Genomic DNA, 24,400 nt, shown 5'->3' on the forward strand with positions numbered 1-24,400 from the left:
GTTCCCCGAACCCCCCCTTGAAGCCGCCCAACAGCGCTGCAGTGTGGCCACATCTAACACCACTTGCAGCGCTGGTTGCTGTAAGTGTGGCCACTCTGCAGCGCTGGCCCTATACAGCTGTACTAACACAGCTGTAACTACCAGCGCTGCAAAATTTTAGATGTAGACATGGCCTGAGTGTGGGCATGGAGGGCGGAGAAATGAATGGTGAAAGAGAAGAGAGAACACAGTTTAGTAGTTTCACAAATTTTGTTTGGATTCTTATTTGTCTATTCAGTCTTTCTGCACTAATCTTTTTTATTGTTTTATTGTTAAATGTTAAATTGCTTTATTGTTAGATGTTAAATAGTCTCCATGCAGACTAATTTAAACATGGAGGGGGAAGCTTTGAAAATTCTTTAATTTTTTGCAAACATTTTAGAAAACATTTAGGGCAAAACTGTTCTCTGAAGTACACACAGTGCCTACTGGCTTCCAGGGGAGTTAGAGGTGTGCATCTGAGAATTGAATTTGGCCTTAGAAGTTTTGAGAAACCACAGAAGTCTCCTATGTCCTCTCCTTTAAACATCAAGTTAAAAAAGATGGGCGTTTCTGAGCTGTTATGGATCCCGGGGCTCTCTAATGCAGTGATAAACACACAATATTGCATTTCAGGTACTCTAAGCAATCAAGATGCATTTCACTGTTTCCAGTTTGAGGTCCACCAAGGTCTGCTTGTGGTGCATAGCTAGGTTTTATGTTTATAGCTGCATATTTAAGACAAACAGACTGAGAGGAGATTTAAAAGCTGAAACCTCAGAAACTGGGCAGTTAGCCGTTGCTTTGTGGCACATTTTTGTCTGCTTTTGCACACAATAAAAGGCTTCACTTACGTTCTTGGCATTTTCTTCTTCCAAAGGAAATACAACACAGCCACTTTGTTTGTGATCAGTAGGAAAGCTAATGCAACGCCCAAGCCAGTCCAAATATCTGCAAAGTCAGACCAATGAAAGAGAAATAAGCACAGGGAAACACTAAAAGAATGGCTTGAATGCTGTTAATGTCTTTTCACCTGACCTACCATTTTGAAGGAGAATGGAAACTGAAGTTGTGGGAGGATTAACCTTGGTGTGGCAACGGTTTCCTTGCCATTCTTTTCCACATCTGGGAATAAGATAAAAGAAATTTGTGAGAAAGGAAGACCTGGGAATGCTTTCAAGCAGAGAATGTAGGGAACATGCTGAAGGATGACAGAAAGCACTGGAAAGTACAGTTCAGGTAATCCAAATGATCTTGGGCAATTATAGCTGTGTCCAGAATGCATAACCTGCAGGATCAACATTTATGGACTGAAAAGGCAAATTATACACACAAAAAACAAACCACAAAGGATCATAAGCAGCCCCTACAGTTAGCGGCTCTGTCATCACTGTCCATCACCAAACAGCATTGTTCTATACCAATACTTGACCAGTGTGACTCATTCCCCTGTTATTCCTGTTTTCTTTGGCTCCAGTGAGAATAAGAAATATTTCTGAGTAGAGAGTCCAGTTCCCACAGTGGAGAAGAAGGCATGGGAGCAGGGAATGGAGAGAAAGAATCTGTGTTTCTTTTTCTTTATTGTTATTTAATCATATTATTTTATTCTTTCAAAATACAATCCTTAACCAAATTTTCACTGAAAAACCAACTAACCAAAATAAACCAGCCACTGTAACCCTTTCAAATGACTGTAAAGTTGCTGATCTCTTCACTTTAAGTGGCTAGAGGCTCAACTGTGGAATCCATAGAGCACACTCTCAATCTCACCATATATGAATGCAATTGAGAGACAGAGAATCAGCTTAGTGCAGCGATTTCATTGACCTATGAATACATAGGTCCAGAAGCATGTCTATAATCCCGATATCTAGGATGGTCTAGCATCCTGGTAATTATGATGACCTCTTGCCTTTTACAGATGCTTAGCTCTTTCTCTCCATTACCATTTTGTTTTAATATTTTAATTTGGAGCCAATAAACCACACACAGACTGTTACACTGAGTTTTAAAATAAGGATAGGCAAATCTACATATTGTGTGAATTACACATGTACAAACAATATTAAAAGAACATTATTAAGGTTGGAAAGTCAAGCATTCAAAGGTAGGAAATCCCAGAATTAAGGTTGCTTGTACAACCTTAAATTGGCCCCTTTGTGCCTGTGCATTATGATACAGTCTTTAATTATATGATCACTTCTCTTTATGTTTCTCTATAAAGGGGCTGGGGGGAAGAAAGAGAGATTTCAGAGATCATGTAGAGAGGACCAGTAAGTCATTTAGTCTGACCTCCTCCTTATCATAGGCCATTACATTTCACCCAGTTATCCCTGTATTGAGCACAACTTGTGTTTGACTGAAGCATATCTTCCAGAAAGATATCCAGTCTTGAGCTGAAAAAATCAAGAGATGGAGAGTTCACTACTTTGTAGTTTGTTTCAAGTGTCAATCACCGTCCCTGTTAAGAATTGTGCTTTATTTCTAATTTGAATTTGTCTGGTTTCAACGTCCAGTCACTGGTTCTTGTTATGCTGTTTTACTAGATTAAAGAGCCTTTTCGGCACTCAGTGTTTTCTCCCCATAAAAGTACTTATACACTGCAATCAAGTCATCTCTGAGTCTTCTTTTTGATAAGCTAAACAGTTTGAGCTCTTTGCATCTTTTAAGGTACCGTATTTTCTCCAGCCTTCCATCTTTTTTTTTTGTTCTTTTGTGCACCCCTCATATTTTTCAACATTCTTTTAAAAATGAGGACAACAATACTGGATACAGTAGGGCTGTATTGGCTTCACCAAAGCTGTATACAGAGGAAATTTGTCTCCCTAGCCTCCTGTTTACACATCCAAGGATCACATTAGCCCTTTCTGTCACGGTATGTTGAGATGCTTGTCCATTATAACCCCTAAATCCTCTTCAGAGTCACTGCTTTCTGGTATACAGTACGCTGTTCTGTAGGAATGGCCTTGCCTTCCTTGTTCCTAGCGGTATATCTTTGCAGTTGGCTATATATATTAAGTGGATTAAGAAATGGCTAACTGATAGATCTCCAAAAGTAGTTGCTATGGTGACTCATCATTGAATGGGGGTGTTTCTCACAGGATTCCACATAGTATAGTACAGTACTAGGATGAAGCTATTGAACATTTTCGTCAGTAATCTGGAAATGAATATAAAATCACTGCTGGTAATGGAAAGACATTTTGTGAAGCAAGAGAAGAGTAGAAAGGGAATTCACCTACTAGTCAAGCCTTCCAGCCTTGGCTTCACCATTTAATTATTTTTTCCCCCTTTTATCTGTTGATAGGGGAAATTTAGTGTAGTATCAACCACTGGAATAGAATGTAAATCCATCAGACAAGCCCTGTTTGTAATCTGGAGATTCATTCAAATCCTTCTGAGGTTTGGCCCTTCATTAATTACAAATTGGGATCTTCCCAAACAAGCTGAGATACCTGCAGAGTTCACCAAACCTAGAAATAAAATGGGGTGGGCTTTTTTTTTTCCAATCAAAACCCAACCCAGCATATATGGATGCTGAATGTAGCTTCTACTGAAGCCAAACTCTTTTCTGGATAGAGGGGAGGAAGGTGTACAAAATGTCTTTACAGACATTTGTAGGGCCAGATTCTGATCCTCTTACTCATGTCGAATAGCACCTTATACCACATATGCACTCACTTACTTCAGTAAGACCATTTGTGGAGAATGTACTCTCCAATTTGAATGGAAGGATCTGGTCCTTAATTATTAAAGAAAGATGTTAAACATAGCCAGTCCATGAATTAAAAACAATTGCAAACAGTATTTCTGTACAAGTCATACAATGAAATCTCAATTATCCCAAAGGAGTGGGGGACATTGGGAATGCTGAGATAATTGAAAGAAATGTCAAAATCAATAAATCAAATGAGCATGACCTTATTCAGGATAACAAGAAGCTTTGGATAACTGAGATTCAGAAAAATGACACTACTCTTTGTCAGCAATACACAGATGACATCCTGCATTGCATTACTTTCATGGCAGATCCAAAGAAATCTCTCAGTATCCAATGGCTGCCTGAGATCTGGTTGAAGTGGCACTGGTTGGGAGAGGGAAGTATTTGACTAACTTGTCAGCTCTATAACATTGCCTCAGATTGTTAAGGCAAACTTCAACCTTGGTGTACAACTGGATTTCTCACTGTTTCTGAATACCCAAATAGCCATTGCCACAAAAATTACCCTTTTCCCTCGATGGTGGCAAGAAGACCACACCCCTTCCTGATAGATACAGATTTAGGCACAATAATCTAGGCATTCATGGCTCTTAGTTTGGTTACTGTGATTCTCAGTTCCTAGGTATGAAATTGCTTGAAATTGTAAAAGTTAAAATTGATCAAGAATATGACAGCCTGACCACTCAACAACACAGGCTGTAGAGAGTATGACTCCAAGGTGTTTCACTAGCTCCCCAGAGAATTTCAGGTCAAACACAAGGACTTGGTCCTATTCTCCCAGACATCCCCAATTTTCAGCTTCACACTGCATGATTAGCACAACAGCAATGTTCAGTGGAACAAAGAATTGTTGACCCTAAGAGTGAAATTCATGCATGCAGGAGACCGAACTTTCTCTGAAACTAATTCATAAAGCTGGAGCTCACTTCTGAAAGAGACCAAGATGATCCTAAGATCATCAGCAGAACCAAAGACAAAACCCTATTTCTTTGACCAGGCCTTCACACAGGAACTCTGTACTAAAAAAACCCACAGGAAAATGAACTAAAGAGAACCAACCAAACCCATACAACTAAAAGGAGAGACAGATTTATGTGTACACCTCTATGGACTTGATTCTGCATTGCCTTGTGCCTTGCATAATCACTTACATCTTTGCAAAATAGGTGTAAAATGTCATCATTCTGATCGGGTGGTGATTTACACTCACTTTGCCCTCTGCACAGGTATATATGATTAGCAAAGGTGGAAGGCAGCAGAAAAATCAAGCTCATAGTCTCTCTTGGACTTGTTTTATAAGTAAAAAAAAAAAAAAAAAAGTCTCCACAAAAGATGTGAAGGCAATCTCCTGATTCAATAGCAAATTAGACTGTAAACTCTAAATTAGACTAAACTCTATCAGGGCAGGGTATATGTTTCCATGTGTGTTTGTAGGGCAAATTACAAAATAAGGCCCAGTCCAGACTGAGGCCTTTGGGCATTATTGGAATAATGAAAATAATAAATAACAGTAATCATAATATCAGGCAGATACATAAGGAAATGAAGGCAGATTTCTTAGCCTTCATTATATAGATAGATATAATCTTGGTGTCTTACTGTCTTGAAGTGAATTTTAATTGCTCTAACAGCTCCAGGTAGGTCTGTGTAGCTTGTGGTATAAACCCAAGAGTCAGGTCACTTGAAGTCAAGTTAATGAAGAAGAACACTCCTAATTATCCTTCCCACTGCTGAGATTACACTATACTCACAGCACATTACTTTCAGTTGAAAGGCAAATGAGTTGCTTCCATCAAAGTCACTATTAGTTTCCTCTTAAGATTTGGGCAATTGGGGATACACAAATTATGATGTGAAGGAGAGACCCTCCAGGACAGAGGTCAAATATGCTCTCTGGACAATATGTTAAGTCTCCACCAGCAGAGGTGGCAGGAGTTTTGAAGATATTCCTTAAAAAAGCCTCTCTTACCCTGGAGCTATCCATTTTATTTTGAAGACAGGAGATTGTAGAAAACACTGAATAAATCCCTTGAGCCATAAAGCTCTGAAGTTCCACATTAAGAGCATACAATTAATTTGCTTGGACTAATTTCTTGCTGACTAATTAGCAGTTGCAAATTTCAAAGAAGTGCTAGGTTTCTAAAAGCCATCCAGTTCCTACCTGAACTAGGGAGATAACCATTCCTATCCATCCTCATAGTGAAAACAGGAAGAGGAAGAGAGAGAAACACAGATAAACCAGCATTTAGAATCCTTCCATCTCAGTACACAGTCCTAATCTATCCTGTCTGATAAAATGTCTTCCACTATTAGCAAGTTCGGATGGGAGAGTCACTCTGGAGTGGGACCGTTTTAACTCTTTCAATTTTGCCCCTAGGATTTCCAACTCATTACTCCCTAATACCTATACTGGTAATGCTGTGGAATGAACTATAGCACGGCCTGTGCTCATGGCTCATTTAACTCAGGAAATAAGGAATAGGGAAGATTTTTTTTCCTTTTATGTGTTCGTACAGGGCAGGTCTAATTTACCAGGAACATGTCTGGATGACACACTGCTGCATCTCAGGCTACAGAACTTTACATTACATTAAGGACTGTACATATAAAACTCAAAACTATTAGAACTAATGCAAATGCTTATTTCCAATGCCTTCAATTTGATTTGAATATCTCCAGCTTGGGTCTGATTCTCTACTTGTGCAGAGATTTGCACTTGTGCAAAGTGGATGTAAAATGCTACCTCTCTGATGTAATAGCATTATACACCACCCTTGCACAGGAGTAAATGATACTACTAGTGCAAGGCAGTGGAGAATCAGGCCCGTGACCTTCAAATGTAGAGGTGATCTGAGCTCCTCATTAGCTGATCAGGAAAAACACTCAGTGAGCTGTATTTTCAGTGAAGGGCTTGATATATTTGAATAACTGAATGCTGAAAGCTGCTGTTTTCCCTACAGCAATAGTTACTAACGTTCCATAATGAGGAAGCCGCATGGATGTCAAACGGTGTTCTGCAGTTCTACTTTAGAGTCCAGCAATCCTTTGTCAATCCATTTTATTGGCAATACCTCATTCAAAGGTCTCCTGTTTAGTGTGGGAGCTGATAAATGGTAAAACTACTTTTAATCACAAATAAATGCTTCAGCTAAAAGTATTAAACTTACTCTCCTCACGTGAAAGTTAACCTCCCAAATGCCAGACAAAATTTTCAATAAAGTAATTTAAAAGGCAGATTAAATTACTAATCACTGCTGGGAACTTTTTGTGATAATGGAAATACAGACAGAATAATTCCATGTGTTTGTTTATTTTAATCTATACAAATATATTGAGGAGTGCTTAGCTAAAGCCCTAGGTACCCTGGCACAAGTTATGGGAACCCAATATAATAATTGGTAGCTAACCTAATAACATCAAACAAAACTCAGTACCCTGCAGAACTCCTGCAAACCTTCCTATGCCCCCTGCAGACTCAGACCTCTATCAAGCCCCTCCTTTAAAGAATAACCAGAGAAAATAGATGGGATTGTGGACAGAATAAGCATATGAAAAGTGTAAAAGTACCACCAGCACACCATGGGAAATCAAATTTTAACTTCTGCCTAATACAACAGTTCATGAAGCAACTCAATCTGCTTCTGAAATACAGTCCTCAGTTAACTAATGGCAAGTACAGAGTTAACCATCCCTGCCCTTTAATCAGCATCAAGCCACACCCTCTCCCCTCTTCTTCACTCTCAACCCCCCTAACTTTCAGTTAGCTGCTGAGCCAAACTAAACTCCCCTCCTCACCCCCATCCATGAGCCCTCTTGGTGTCTCCTAATTTCACTTTCATTAGCCACAGAGAAATCATAATGAGCCATGTCATGTATAAATTCAAAATGGCTCTAGAGCAAGCTAATTGAATCAAACAATTGTTTACTTTGAGTGTGATCAGAATTAGGGAAAGGGAACAAGACATGTATGAGTATCAATATTGCAAAATTTACTTATTTTTTAAACTAAGATTTAAATTTATAATTTTTTTATCGACCTTTTTGGACTGACAATGGTTTTTTACTTTGGTTGTTGTATACACTTGAGATATGCCTGTCTTCTAAACTGTCACATTTCACTTATCTCGTGACTGCTTCGTGATCACAAATTCACTATTGCTACATTTGTAACATGGGTATATGGTGATTATAATGTAGTGCCAACAGCTTGCAAGAGGGGTGCTATATCCATTCATGCCATACTCCCGGTCTGTGCACCGGCTAGTGGTGGGGCCAAGGCAGAAATGAAAGAAACAGTTTTGTTCTCTGTGAAACACAGAGACTTTAGTTATGTCCAGGGGCTGTGTAGGGATATAAGAGGGTTCCTTGCACTCCCACCCCTGTTTCCCCCTGGGCATCCATAGGACAACTAGGCACAGTCTGGACCAATATTAAACATAAATTCCTGTTGTCCTGTAAAGTGGGGAAAATATAGGGTGAAACACGAAAGCCCTTCCAATGCATCGCTGACATATGCTTTCTTTCTGCAGAGTCGCAGTGAGTGGCATTTAAACTGTCTTACTATTAAATATTACACTACCACCTTCACTATAAGCTTGTGAGCATGCTGAGGACAGCAACTCTTCATTGCTTCATGGCAGCCAATGTTTAGAGGAGTATGGGACAAAGGCAGCCCACTTCCTCAGTACCATAATTTCCCATGTCCACTCTCATTGATATAATTAATTTAATGAAGAAAGAAACAAACACAAGTTCTCTGATACCGCCTTATTGCTGTTCCAAAATGCTGGTACCCATTATTCATTAGCTAATGTCATATGATTTGCAACAGCAGATGACATGAGTACTGTGAATATACCCATGCTGTCTGCTGATCAGAACAGCAGCTAGAGGCCAGATTGCCCTCTGCCCCCTCCTGTGGTAAAACCCATGGGAGGAGGAGACTCTTTGTGTTGGGGGTGGGATCACTAACATTGCATAGAAAGAGCTGCAGACCCAGCCTTCAAACCCCACAGATACCAAAGAAGGCCAGACCCATCTATGCAGACCCCTTATGTCTCTGCACCCACTCAGGAATTCTGGTGCTTTCCAGCTCCCTAACAGCATGAATTTTAGTCCCAGTGGAGCCAATCTATCTCCCTTTGCTGTATCAGAGCCATCATCATCTCCCCTTACAGGGGGGTTCCTACTACAATGGAGTCCTCAATGAAAAGGTAATATAGCCCCATCTGTATTGACATTTCTGAGCAGAAACTTCATTGTTAAAGTTTATGGTTGACAAATGCAAGGTAATCAGTATAGCAAGGAATGATATGATGTATTCAAACACTCTGCTGGATTCTAATTAAATTGTAACCACTCAGCCCAAAGATCTGGGAATTGTTGTAGCTCGCTCAATGAAAATATTGGCTCTCTCTGCAGTAGTCATCAAAAAAAGCAAACAAAACAGTAAAGAGGCATAAGGAACAGGATGGAAAACTGGGTTCAGAGATGGAAGTGCTTAGAGTTGTATAGGAGAAATTGAAAAGGCTGGGTTGCTTAAGGATGTGAGCAGAAGTATACATGATAAAGCTATGTAAAATAACAAATGGTACCCGGAAGGTAAAGTGGGTCCTTCTATTGATCCTCTCATAATACAAGAGCATTCAATGAAACTGAATGGAAACAAAGGTTATATTGATAAAATGGAAACACTGCTATACAATGCGTAATTAAGTAAGATGCCATTGAGACCAATTGTTTAGTGGGATGTATCAGAGAGGACTTTTTAAAAATGAGGAATAAAACCATCATCGGTCATTGCCTAAGCCAAGTTAGAAGAAACTTTTCTTTGGGTAGGTTATTCCATTACTGTCCACTATGAAACTTTCCTTTGAAGTATATGCTTCTGTCAGCTACTGTCAGGATACAGACCACATGGACCAATGGTCCATTTGCAGGGTGGTAATTCAGTGCTCCTATAATGTAGCTGCCATTTAACAAGCATGTAGATATTGCAAATAGGTTTATATCTGCCTGCAATAAGTGTATCTAATTAGATTTCCTTTTATCTTGTGGAATGAGGAGGTCTTGAACAAATTTAAAGAATGAATGTCAGCTGTTAAACATCTACATGAAACAAGCTCTGGACTGAAAGCATGTGAGTGAGTTCTGTAACACATGCACAATTGGATGTAACTGCTCATCAAGTCTGGAGGAACTCTTACTGCTGGGGAGAAGGCAAGGGTTGTCTTGTTTTAAATAGAACTGGTTGGAAAAATAGAGATGAAACTTTTTGTCGGAATTTGCCAGTTTGTCAAAATTGAAACATTTTGCAGATGGTCCCATTTTTATTATGTTTTGACGGAACGCAGGCAGCTCACCCACCCAGCTCCTTACCTACCCAGCCTGGTGGGCTACTTGGCAGTCCAGGCTTCAAGATTCCCAGATCCTTACTAGCTCATCTGGCAGGCTGATGGGAAGCTGGGAACCTGGAATCCCTGTTTGTCCCGGCTCCTGAGATTACAGCTCCTCGGCAGCCCAGGCTACTAGTTTCCGTGGCTCCAGGGCAGCTTCCAAGGAAAACTGCCTGGAGCTGAGGCAGTTGTGGGCAGCTGATGTAGATGTAGGAGAAAGTTACATTTCCTTAGCTCTTCAAAGAAACAGCTGCTAGTTTAAGTAATTCTTAAATACAAGGTAAAATATGTTGCACACATGGTATATTATGGCAGAATTTGGCCCGGTGAGGACTACAGAAATGAAATGGAACCATTCCCATAGCAGATGATCAGACTTGAAATCTATCATTTCAAACATGTACAATCGTTTTAATGCTATATTTTCTCACTTTCTTAAATAGTGGTTCTTTTGTGTCTAGTTTTAGAAATTTTTCACTGTCATATAAAATAACACTGCTGGCTAAAAGCCGATAATGAGACGCTACAGAAAATAACTCCTGGTGCTGAAAAAAAGAAAGGTTTATGCTAGGTTCAGTAAACAGGAAAATGACTGCCTCGCCAGCTAAACCATTAAACAAAATAAAACTTACAAAATCTATTTTCCAGAGGAAATATTTCTTCTATTTTTTTATGTAAAGTGATTGGTTTTGATGCAATATTTCTAGGCGAAAAGAACATTTTGACACTATCACATTTAGAGGTCAAACCACTAAATAAGCCTTGTCATTTTATCTAAACTGGTGTTGACATTAAAATGCAACACCACTGAAAAGAAACTCAGAGGCTGAAAGCGGTGTAGTGGGTTAAACACATTGGCCATTCGCCACTAGAGTCAGAGTTCAAAGGGTGGCTTAAGTCACAAGGGAATATGAATATCCAATGGTTCATCCTTGCCCACAGTTTTTGCTCTTTACAAAAGTACCATGCCACAATGCAGGACTATAAGTTATCCCTTGCTTAAGAGAAACTCTAGCGTGTACTAGCAGGAATGTTGCAGATAAGAACATCCTCACTGTGAATTAAGTGGTGGGGCCCTTTGTCCAGCTGGATGGAGAAGGTGAATTGCTCCTTTTAAGTGCAGGGATGGAGCTTGTCCAGTAGACTGGTAGGAAGGGGTATGGTGTCTCTTTACGGTGCTTCTCCCTGAAAGAATTACCTGTTACAGCTAAAGAGGAACGAAGCAGCACAGCCAGAACCAGACTGTCATGCAGGAGATGCTGCCTCCTTCCCTGCCCGCTGATGAGAAGGGAAAAGGGGCATATTTATTTCCGGGGCAGTTCAGGGAAAGCCCTCTTTAATCCAGACCAGGTTGGCAGCACACCCCCACTCACACACACAGCCATGGAAGTAGTTAAAATACCAGGTTTCTTCATTATATGCAATGGTCATTACACTTTTCTTGAGGAGCTGGCAGGGCCAGCTCCAGGCACCAGCCCAGCAAGCAGGTTGGGGTGGCCAATGGAGAGGGGCAGCACGTCGGACTCTTTGGCGGCAATTCGATGGCGGGTCCCTCACTCCCTGTCAAAGGGAAGGACCAGCAGCCGAATTGCCACTAAAGACTGAAGCAGCTGCGGTAGAGCTGATTGCAATCACGGCTTCTTTTTTTTTTTTTTTTGCTGCTTGGGGTGGCAAAAACCCTGGAGCTGGCTCTGGGGGCTGGGGAGGAATTTTCCCTCACTGCCAAAAAGGCTGAGGCAGGGTGTATGTGTGGTGGGGGTTCATTGCTGCACAGCAAATTAGAGACCTGGTGGGGTAGGAAAGTTGGGGTTAGGATATTATGTTGCAACTCATTATGGAAATTTGTGGCAGATGTTAACTCCAGTTAACTCCGTGTGAACGGATACAGCAATTCAATACTATTGATTGGTAAAGGATTTAAAGAAGGCATCCTTTAGAAGAACAGAAAATGGCGGTTCAGGGTTCCTATGACTGGTATGGGAGGTAGTCAACCACCCTTTCTTTACAGCCCACATTAATTCTCCTAAAAGTAGGAGTGGCAGGGTCTTAGCAGCAGGCTGGGTAGAACCAGGATGGAAAAGGGGAGGACTGACAGCAGCTCCCACATATATAGAAATGTATATGGAATTACCTGCACTATACTATTTTACTTGTCAGATACTCCCAGATATTTAAGAATAAAGTTGCAGCCTAATTAAAACTACATCCAATGTTTCCTGTCCTTCGGGCAACGTAGATAGGAGTAGAGTTAAAAGATTGTATTAGTATAAAATAGGTCACCATGCTACAATAGTGTAAAAAGTGTTTGACTCCCTTTCCACAGTTTGCACTCCTCCCATCACTTTTGCAAGGCTTTCCCTCTTTTTGTGTTCTCCCTTCTCTCTCTTCTCATTTCTTAGTTATAATTTTTGTAAGGGTATTGTGAAATCTGACAAATGAATCTCTGCATTGATCATATTATGGCTAGGAGTCTGCCCAGTGTCTGACCATTGTACGTTCATAGTCCATCATAATAAAAACATCCTTCTCTTTGACAAGTGCCACCAAATTCACATACAGTTAAAATAAGCGAGAAAATTTGTAGAGGAAATAATGGGTTGCAAAGCTGCACCTGACTGCAGAAAGTACAAATACTGTGCCTTTAAGACAAACCAGAGAAGAAAGCTTCTACTTAATGATAATTTTGTTACTAGAACAGATGGGGATTAGAGAGCAATAAAAAAAAAATCTAATAAAATACCTGAATAGATTTACACTGGCTAGATTTTACCATGATCACCTTCCTTTCCCTGTTTTGCTCTTATTTTTTTTTTATGTCTGTTTATTCATATTCCCCTTTATGCCTCCATGGTCTCTTGTTGCATTCCTTCTTGATTTAAAACAAAACTATTCATTGCCATGTTAATTTCATTTGCTTTACTCTCTGTGTTTTTTCTTATCTGTAATTCTAGTGTTACTTGTCTCTTGATTATATTTTCATGTCTGTTTTAGCATTTCCACATTGGGATGCTATAACCTTTTTGGGACTTAAGTCTCTTTTTTCCCTCTTATTTTAAGCTGTTTTGGTTCTGCAGCTGAATTGAAAGCATCTTATTTTACAAGCTGGAGTTTTTTTAAATGAATAAACTGGGTTCCTCAATAAACACCGGTCTATTACTGTGCAGTAATCAGAGAGAGTTTGTGGCACTGCATTATTTAGACACTATTGCATTATCAGTTCTATAGTGATAGGAAATGGACATTTATCTCAGTCAAAGCCGGTCTGCATATCTGCTTTCAATTGCTGTTTACCTTCTGAATATCTTTCTAATAATGAATCTGCAAAGCCCGATAAAATTAAATAGTCAGTCATTTAAAAGGCTTGAGCAATGACTATGTTTCATTGTATGTGTTATGCCACACATCTTTGTTAAAAAAAAAATCTGTGATAAAATTCTTTTCCCTTATTTTTTTAAATCTTGGTCTGGTCTTCTTATCAGTTGAAATGGCCTGCTTTAACCTGAGTCTGCCAGCACAGGACATGACTACTGCCAGATAGATTGCAGTACAGATTGGAAATTCTAAATAATTTTTGTCATTCCCAGACAATCATAAATGCATCTGTTCCGACTGGATACAACAATAATGTCTAACACAGCCTCTTCTTAACATTTTACAAGTCAGGTGCACAACTGTAGCACCAGAGGGAATCAAAAGTTATGAAATGTATTCTTTCAAAACTTTTCTTTTTCATGTTTCAGTTGTACACTTCCAGGAACGAAAAGCAGCAGCCCTGCATTGTCAAACTTCCCCATTATATGGAAACAATGGTTACATTCCATTTGAAGCATTCATTTCACAGCAAAGGCTGTACAATAAATTGTTGGCATCATAGGCACCAACTCTGTGAGTGCTCTGGGGCTCAAGCACCCACTGAAAAAAAATAGGGGGTGCCCAGCACCTGCAGGGCCAGATTAATCTTTTGTGGGCCCTGCCCCGTTCTCTGCCTGTGCTCCATCCTGAGTCCCTGCTCCGCTTCTTCCCCCCAAGGCCTCACCTGTCACTCTGCCCTGAGGCCCCACCCTTACTTGCCGTCTTCCCCTGAAGGCCCCGCCTACGCTCCACCCCAAGACTCCACCCCTGCTCAGCCTCTTCTTCCTAAAGCCTTGCCTGCCGCTTGCACAGAGGGGAGGGAGTGGAGAGAAGCACCCACTGGCACAAATAAAAGTCAGCACCTGTGGTTGGCATACTCCACATGTAAAACAATAATAACATGATGATGTCCCCAAATTGACTGTAGTTGTCCTCTTTTGATATCCACAAATGAATTCCATAGCAGTTAGGGGAATTCTCACTCCGACTTCCAGAAATATAGTTTAAATTATAAGATATTTAATGGACTCTAGGACACTTTGGACACTATATAAATAATTACACAAAAGATCCCTGACATTAAAAGAATGTCATTAAAGTTGCAAAGTCAAGCCCTCAATTATTAGGAAATAGCAGAATTAAGGATGCCTGTGCAACTATAATTCAGGCTTCTTTTTCACAGGCATTAAGAGAATGCTTTTAATTACAGAATCCCATGGTATTGTTTCCTCCAACACTGGGAATATTACCTCTGGCATTTCCTAATGTCTGAGTACTTGACATTGCAACTGTAATGTCATAACATTAAAATAGTTTTTGGTAGGCAACTTCCTATGTTTTTAAAAAGGAAAAACCAGATTTTATTCTGAACATTGTGACAACTCCTCCATCATCACCAGGGTTTAAATCCTGCAACTTCAGCATTGGGAATGACCACATTAGCTGGCAGTACAAAAAGAATGAAATATTAGGCTCCATCTACATTCCTGAAACTTACTGAGCAAATCACATGGCCTGGAAGCTGATTGTCTGCCACAGTTCAATGATGGGTTCATGCACTCTGCTATAAGTAAATCCTGCATGTCCTCCTTAGTGCCCAACACTCCCTGAGTATAAAGTGGCACCCTATCCAATAGCTGCAACACTCCTCTACTCTATAAGCTAGATCCTCAGCTGCAGCCTAGGAACACTCGGTGCAGGTGAGGAAGCAGAAGTCCAAAAGTGTCCATTGCTCTCCCCCGATCCTGGCATTACTCTGCAATAGGCCAGTCCCTGGTGCAAGCAGGAGCTGCCTTCAGGTGACTCTGAGCTGCAACACCTGGCAAGAGCCCTAAGGCTAGAAATGGCATCCAAGGATCTCCAGGGCACATGGAACCTCTGCTCTTGTTCCCTCCCTCTGGCCATGGCCCTAAGCCACCAGTTGGGAGAGGGTGGCATGGAGCCACAACAGGGGTTTTAGATCACCTGAGGATTCCTGGAGGCTTGATCTACAGTGTTTAGGGCCTTTGTGCACCAACTGAGTGAAGCCCAGGATCAGAACCTATTTCTTTTTAAGTTGTGTAAATCTCACCAGTCAAGTCTTTTCATTCACCTATTTTTCCCAAATACAAAGACACTGCTGTTTTTCATCTATCTGAAACATAAAACATAAGTCATCACTGCAGAGCTGTGGTGGATGCTTGCCTCTACTACACGAACACAAAGAGAACTATAAAGTAGGAACTTTGCCTCACCCTTCTCTCCCACAACCAACACTCATAACCAAACAAATGATACATCATTTCACAATGCTTCTCACAGTGTTAGGGTGCTGAGACAAAAATACTGAAACTAATACTTTGCATTCTTGATAAGGAAAGAAAATCATAACGATCCTATTAGCATCTAAAGTTGAGAAGCATCCTGGAAAGCAGTGACAAAAATTATTTGAATGGGTCAGTTCAGTGGCATATATAGGAGACTGCACTGATGGGAACGTAGGACATCTTTTCTTCTGACACAAACACTGCATCCTGAAAAGATATTTCCTATTTTTTTTTCCTAGACAGACCTTTTCCTACCAGTTCTAGTGAATCTGGAACTCAGATTTTTCCTGTTCTCTAAGGCATAACTGAGGTCTTGTGTTATAACATTATCATTTTTTTCTGTCCAAAAATGCTACCTCTGTCCTCCGAGATACACTGGTTTCTATAGATTTTACAGCCCACTGTTTCAAGGTAGACTTTTTATCTATCAGCTCTCCAACTTTTGCAGCGTTGTTACTTATATTGTGGCAGTACCCAAAAGCCACAATCATGATCAGGGCCCTATTGCTGTAGGGCTCATACACCTAGAAGAAAGAATGGTTCCTTCCCCCACAGAATTCAGAGTATAAAAAGACACATATTGAGTAGAAAGGAGGGAGAAACATTATATAAACATAATGGTAAGGATGATAATAGGCACATGCCATGTTAGTTCTTGTGTTGCCAACTCTTGCAATTCTATCATTCATGACATTTGGTTTGTTTTTGAAGCCCTAACTCCAAGTCATGTGAATATGCGAGAATCTCAACTTTAATTTAAAAAATTGCAAGTTTCCAGCCTGTATGGCTGCAGAAAAAAGCTTAAAACATGACCCCACTACATCCTAAAGATTCAAAAGCCAGAATTTAAATAAAAAGAATGCAAAAAGTCAATGTCATGATTTTCAGGGCCTGGTTTATGATGTTTGCACATTTGCAATTGGTAATAGTATAGTTCCTTTTTAAGATATAGATGTGAACAATCTCTAAATACTAATTATAGCTAGTTCCTCCTCTTTTACATTTTTAACTTATCCCTAACTTATTTTCAAGTTTTGAAAGACCCTATTTACCTGTAAGTAAACATGTGCCAGTGGATCAACACTAGTAAAAGAATTAAGATTAAAAATACTAAATTCCCCTGCTATGCCTAATTCTCCTCTGACCCATAACCCCATCTCAGGCTCATTGGGAGAGTAACACCTAGTCTCACTTTAGGGGTTTTTTGGATCTCTCTATCAGCAGCCATTTCATTTTGTCAGCTGAAATGATACTCCAGATTCCAGAGGGAGGGACTCAGAGCTGTGAAGGTGCAAGATCTTTGGCCTTCTGGAGGTCTGGCTTCATGTCTCAGGAGATGGTTGAGGCTCCTACCCCATGGGTCTCTCCTCGGGGGCTCCTGGGGCTTAAATTCAGGCTCTGAGAAGTGGGCCAGAAATGGGAAAGCCCGCTCTGACTACTTCCCTCCTACTCCCACTGCTGCTCTGGCTGCAGCCAAAAGAATTCTCTTATTTCTTGGGGGTCAGGAGGTCTGACTCCGCTCCCTCATGTGACTGTCCTTGAGAGGCTGGGCTATTGAGGCCTAGGGGAGTTGAGTAGGAAGGAAAAGGGGTTAAGCCTAGCCTATAGCTCTAAAAAGAGAAGTGCATTTTCCATAGCAAGCAGTTTTTCATTAAAGTACTTCTTGAAGTTGTTTTGCAGTGATCTCTGTGCACTGTCACCACATGATGATGTTTATTTATTTGCAGCTTCTCGTAATTCTTTAAAACTAGATTCTTTTGTTTTTTAAACCTTATTCTAATGAGGATAAACTTTAGTGCTATTAAGTACCATACTTCAAAAATTTCAACTATTCTCCTAAAGAGACTAAAGCAACTTTATATTGTACTAATATCTTGGATTGGCAGCAGTGGTTAACCGCAGGACAGAAAGTCGTGTGCCATAGTAGACTATAGAATGGTTCACCATAGCTATTTATTGTAAATCTCACAGAGCTGCCCTGTGCCAGAGTAGTACATTCTCACATGCTCCAGACGAAATGTTAATGCACAGGCCCGTCTGTAAGCGACAAATAAAAAAAAACAGCTGCTTGTGCACTCTATGGCATTGGCAGCTGGCCCCAAATAAGTAGCGGGACTGGAGGTGAATATCTGCAACCTGCCCCCCTATCCTGCAAGCTGATCATATTTTCACAGTGAAAAAGTGGAGCTCAAGGGGATCACAGAGAACTATGTTGGCAATGGATGAAGGAGCTTGGCACTAGATTAGGGAATTAAGAGGAACGCTTGCTTCCCTCTCACGCCTTTCAGATTAAAGAATTGGGATACTTTGCAGTAAAAAGCAGGGTGGGCAAAAACAGTTTTTTTCTCAGTCCCCCCTTTACTGTTCTCTCTTGATCTTACATTCTCGCCCTTCAGTCTCTCTTACCTTTAACACACCACTTTTCCTACACCCTTTAATTGACTCTCCCGCCTCCTTCGCAGCTAAGAACCTCCTAAACCTTCTTAGCTTCCTCAGACCCTTCACCAGGTCAGAAACACACCACATACCTACCTGTCCTCAGAAGGAGAATCCACCTCTTCCTACCTAGTCTCTCTACTGCTCAGAACCAGCTGAACTGAGTGGAGCCTGAATGAGGTAGGGGCATAAGCTGCACTTTATTCAGCCTGACTTGATGAGGGGATTAAATAGCTGAATTACAGGACAGTGAATTACTTCCTTTTGGGATCAAAGAGAGGTATGGAAAAGAATTGTGACTCAGGTCTTACTCATACTCAGGCTGAGCCTAAAGTTTCCTTCAAGTCCTAACATTATATATTCATCTACTTTTTATCTTGAGAAATGCAGTTGGAAACCTACTCTAATCAGATATTGGTTAAAATAATTGGCTTTGCACATTTCCCCAACTGTGCATCCCATTTTTAATAAGTAAAAACAACCATCATTATTATAAACTAGTGAAGATTTGGAGGGCCAGATAGCATACATATCCTAAGGTTTAATACCATAATATTCCATGATCATATACAATTCTTGCAGTTCAAGTAATAGCACACACGCATCAACTCATGATCTTTTGCTCTAAAAACACAGGATTCTACCACTGAAGTTTAGGAGAAACTCCATTTGCTTGCCATGGCATTAGGGCTTAAAGTTACTTTGTAGGCCAGCCATTACATGAGGTTATAATCACAAATAATGGTTTCAACCAGAAGACGGTAGTGCTACAGGATTATCCACATATAGCAACTAGTACATTACAGTCTTTTCTGAGCTTCCTTGCCTGAGAACTTGGAATGGAAATCCAACAAAATCAAGATCTCTCATGAGATTTCAGTACTTTCTAATTTTGGACAGGTGACAAATTCCACAAGAATAGGTTTTTGTGGTATTTCTACATAAGATCCTACTAACAACCAGAAATGAAAAAAAGAAAGCAAAAAATTACTAACAAAACCAAAAAAGTTAAATCAATTGTTTCAAAATCTAATTCAGCTAGGTCTAAATTTGGGATGATTGAGCTGATTAATATTTTGTTTGGACCAGTTCACCAGTCTCTTCTAGGAAGACACTTGGCAGACACTGGATTAGAACAAAGACATTTCATGCTGGAGCTGATCCATTTATTAGTTAGAGCAAACTGTACTGCTGAGCAACTGATATTACACCTTTATGTTCAATTTCATCAGAATGGAAATAAGTCAGTTATATTAAAAGTTATGAAAGTTTTTGGAGGACTGCAATTCAAACAGAGACCATTTCAGAGGAATTATTAGACTCAGAATGAGATTAGGTTTGAAACAGTCAGTATTACTGAAATCACAGCTACAAATCAACAGGTGACCCTATAAATATTAGGTCAGAACTTATGGCAGACTGCAAGATGGAGAAGGAAAAAATAAAAGGTCAAATCCTGCCTTTAAGAAACCTAACCATACAAAGAATACGATGCAATGGTTTCATTATTCAATGGACTATCTTCCTTAAGGCTCGTCTTCACTACTGGGGTAAGTCAACCTAAATTATGATACTCTGGCTATGTGAATAACGTAGCTGGAGTCGACATATCTTAGGCCAACTTATCCGAGTTTCACTGTACTCCATCAACAGGAGATGCTCTCCCATCGACTTCTTTTACCCTTTTCGGGGCTCTGGAGTACCGGAATTGACCGGAGAGTGTTTTGTGGTTGATTTAGCAGGTCTTCACTAGACACCTGCTGCATTGATTGCATCGAGGTCTTCTAGTCCAGTCCTCTGTACTCAAGGCAGGACTAAGTATTATTTAGACAATTCCTGACAGATATTTGTCTATCCTGCTCTTAAAGAGCTCCAATGATGGAGATTCCACAACCTCCCTGAGCAATTTATTCCAGTGCTTAACCACTCTGACAGTTAGGAAGTTGTTCCTAATGTCCAACCTAAACCTCCCTTGCTGAAGTTTAAGTCCACTGCTTCTTGTCCTATCCTGAGATGTTAAGGGGAACAATTTTCTCCCTCCTCCTTGCAACAACCTTCTCCGTACTTGAAAAATGTTATCATGTCCTCTCTCAGTCTTCTCTTCTCCAAACTAAACAAACCAAATGTTTTCAATCTTCCCTCACAGAGCTTGTTTTCTAGAGCTTTAATCGTTTTGGTTGCTGTTCTCTGGACGTTTTCCAATTTGCCCATATCTATCCTGAAATGTGACACCCTGAACTGGACACAATACTCCAGATGAGGCCTAATCAATGAGAAGTAGAGCAGAAGAATTACTTCTTGTGTCGTGCTTACAACACTCCTTTTAATACATTCTAGAATGATGTTTGCTTTTTTTTACACTGTTTGTTACACTGTTGACTCATATTTAGCTTGTGATCCACTATGACCCCCAGATCCCTATTTCTTCCTTCCTGATAGGGTGGGAGGTGAAAGAGGATAAGCAGTTTTCATATTTGGCATTTTTCTGATCGAGCTACTACACAAATGTACCTATCTCTGGGTACAATTATATAGGCTGAGCATTTGACTCCTATCAAGTCCACGATAAAGTATTATGTATGTATTTATTTATTTCCCTCCCCAAGAAACAAACGTTGGGAACTCTCTTTCCGTGAGGTTTCAATAAAAACAGCCTTCCTGTTGCTCTGGTCACTGACATGGCAAAAAGGAAGTTAAACTGTTTGCTGACATGTCTCTTATGGTTTGGACCTGAGCCTTCTTTCATGAGCCTGTTGCCAAAAGCTTGACTTGCAGAGACAATATTGTGTGGGTTGTGACTTCACTGGGAACTGAGACCCAGGAATGGGCAAAATATGCTGTGGAGGCTGCACACTAGCCATATCTGTGGTGATTAGGAAAGCATTACTGGTTCCACACTTTTAAAGCTGCAGCAGATGTGCTTATTTTGTGGTGACTGTAACTCCAGCCCCTAAACCCTGGGTTAGCTAATCACAAGGAAGGTAAGTAAATGGACTATTTTCTCATGACATTTCATAAACATAGAGTTTCAAAATGAATGAGGATGGAAGGGCCATTTTGAGTCCAATAACCCCCCCGCCAGCCGAACTCCGTGTGATATGCATATAATTGTGGTTTGCCTGAACTGGAGGAAAGTTCAGGATAATAATTTTGAAAGACTGGCATTGCTTAGATAGTATCAATTCCTGTCTCACCCTTGAGCCACTTGAGAAGCTTCATGGAACCAGGTACACAACCGCTTGGACATCTAGTTTTACTGTGTATTGATAAACTCATTAATGGTCGATGACATTAGTAAGTTCCGTACACTGACCTAGATCCAGATGTGTAACTCTATTAACATCAATGATAATTACACACAAGGAATTTTGTCTATGTGTGACCCCAAGACAGCAGAAGAGAACACATTTTCCACAGTATAAATTGCCGAGAACTCAGAGGTATATTGGTTACACTTTTGGTCTAAAGAACTGTTGATTTCTACTGCATACAATATATGACTAACTGTAACCACAAAAATAAAAATTCAAAACGTAGCTAAGCAAAGATTCACTGTAGTGGCAGACATTTAGAAAAAACACCATTGTAGTTTTGCTGTTATCCCCTGATGAAAATTATTTCTGCTCACAATTTTTTGTTTAAACAAGGGTCTGATCCTTCACTATAGAAGTCAATTGGAGTTTTGCCATTGGCTTCAATGGCAGCAGAATCAGAACTTAAAAGAGAGCATTACAAAGCTAGCATTACAACTATAAAAGATCAACAATTATTGAGACTGAATTTCGTTCTCTATATAGCCTATAATTAAATGACCTCAACACTCATCTTCCAAGAAATGTCAAGGATGTACAAAATACATTGCAAATGGTCTATTACATTTACCTAGTTTTCAACACTTTGCATTTTAACAACACAAGAAAAATCAAAATGTTTGAGAATGACTCATTTTATGCTTGTATTTTTCCTTAAATTACATCTCTTCAGAACTAGGTTCCATGAGTTAGAAGCCTATGCCAGCATACAAAAAATACACAACAATTGGTGTACTTAATTTGCATGTGTGATTACTGTATTTGTTGTTATTATTTAGCATCTAAAGGCCCCCACTAAAACTGAGTGTCCTTTGTGATAGGTTCTGTAATCTGTACACACACATAGAAAGAAACAGTTCCTGCTGTGAAGAGTTTACAGTCTAATAAGACACACACAAAAAAAAAGACTGGGAGAAAGGAAGTACTGTATTATTATTATCACCATATTACAAATGAACTGACAATGTGTTTAGTAAATCCACTGCACCAAAAGCAGTGGGTCTTGGACAGGGCCTTTAGGTGCTACTGTAATATAAATAACAGCAACAACAAAAATACTAAGTCAAAGTATTTGGGAGGAGGAGGGGAGGTTTTCTTCTCCTTTTGATACATGAAGGACTTGGGCTGGGGCAGGGCAAAATATTTTGTTGAAAATTGATGTTTTGATGAAACAATCATTTTCTAGAAAGTGCCCACTTCCTTGAAAATTTGTGATTTTCCATCAGAAAACTACAAATGTAGTTTGAAAAAGCTGAAATTTTTCACTGAAAATTTCAACAGAATCAATTCCACCCCTCCTCATTTTTGTTGAATTGTGCCTGGAAATCCACTCCTCCCCATTAGCTAGCACTAATTCCACTTCATAACTCCTATTGAAGTCAAAGCACATTACAGTTCATAGTATTAAGGTTAAAATCTTCTTTTTCCATTTACGTAAGAGCATAATCCAGTGAGCCCAGTAGACTAGTGTAGGTTGTTCTCCGACTCAGTTCTAAGAGAAAAGACTAATACAGATTTGGCCAAGGTCTGCCTTTGGATGCCCTTGCATAGATGAAATTATCTGTATGGGAGCACCACTGAGAGCATTATATGGCCCTTTTCTTCCTACCCTTCACTTTCAGTGGTCTCTAGAGAATCACAGATTGCCTTCCTGTGCCAATCTAAAAAAAGAATAAGGCAGGTCTGCTTTCTTCAGCATATTGCACTAGAAATAGTATTACCTCTCCCCCCATCCCAGTGACACAGAAACCACTAAACATTCAAATCTAAGCAAAAACTTTATATATATAATTCTTTGAAGGCTGTCTAATCAATAAATGCTACCCTATCTTCTCTCTGAACAACTGTGTGTATATGTCCACCCCCCCCCCAAGAAGTAGAGGAGATTGGTCAGAAAGAATCTCCAGCCATGAAATCTCAATTGGTTATCTCTTATTTGATTACTATTGCAGGACATACATACTCAGCAGAGCTCCCTTATCAGGTTAGATGGTGCAAACTTGGCTACAGTAACAAAAGTGCTGTAATTTTACATTTTCTAGACTCACTGTTATACATTCTTTTTCAGAACATTGGTTCACCAGTCTCTACAGTATGTAAGAAAAATACATGAATACATTTGACTGGCCTGAAAATATTCTACAAACATATTTATAGTGGCTATCGAAAGCAAATGCCAAGTGCATTGTTCTTATACTGACTGTATACATTAAGTTATCAGAAACAATTCTACACTGGAGGTGAAAAAGTTGCAAAATGAGGTCACATGTCAAGGTCAAGGATGCTATACCAAGTGTTGGTTTTATGGGATAGCATGGGAAAATGATGGGTCCAGTTGTACATGATGCTGAGTTTCTTCTGCCAGGTTTACTTAGGCTGAAGCACTTTGGGAAAGGGACCAGCTTCTTGTTGTGTACATGTAGAACACTTAGCACAATGGGCCCTGGACCCTGATTGGGGCACCGAGCAGCTATAGCAATACAAAGAATTACTAATATTATTGTGCAATATTTGGTCTTTGACTTATATGAGCATTGCAGTTATACTCTGCTGCACTGTAAAACTGTATATAATAAAGCAATAGGAATAATGGTGAGTTCAAGTTTTAATACTATTTTGTACTCCTTGCAAGACATTTTTCACTGCCAATGTAAATAAATAAATAAGTCCATAATAATTCTAGAAAGGTTAGTTTTCTCTTCATGCCAACCTATTTAATCACTTAACATCCTCTTATATTAAACAAAATATATCGCTATGTTTTATATTCTCATCGTGATGCATGAGGATTTGTGTACTTACTGCTATCATAACTGAGATGACTGTAGAGTTCCAAGTATATTAGAGTTCTATGTTTATACG

At 39.8% G+C, this 24,400-nt stretch overlaps 1 protein-coding gene across 1 annotated transcript in view; it reads right to left on the reverse strand.

Annotated features, from left to right (window-relative positions):
* MALRD1 (MAM and LDL receptor class A domain containing 1) overlaps positions 1–24,400 on the reverse strand; it is a 438,556-nt gene that overhangs the window by 9,551 nt on the left and 404,605 nt on the right. The window contains 2 exon segments of the mRNA XM_030549280.1: positions 873–969; positions 1,061–1,143. Coding sequence (XP_030405140.1) covers positions 873–969; positions 1,061–1,143 — 180 coding nt within the window.

Source organism: Gopherus evgoodei, chromosome 2 (genome assembly GCF_007399415.2).
Source record: "Gopherus evgoodei ecotype Sinaloan lineage chromosome 2, rGopEvg1_v1.p, whole genome shotgun sequence".
NCBI lineage: Eukaryota > Metazoa > Chordata > Testudines > Testudinidae > Gopherus > Gopherus evgoodei.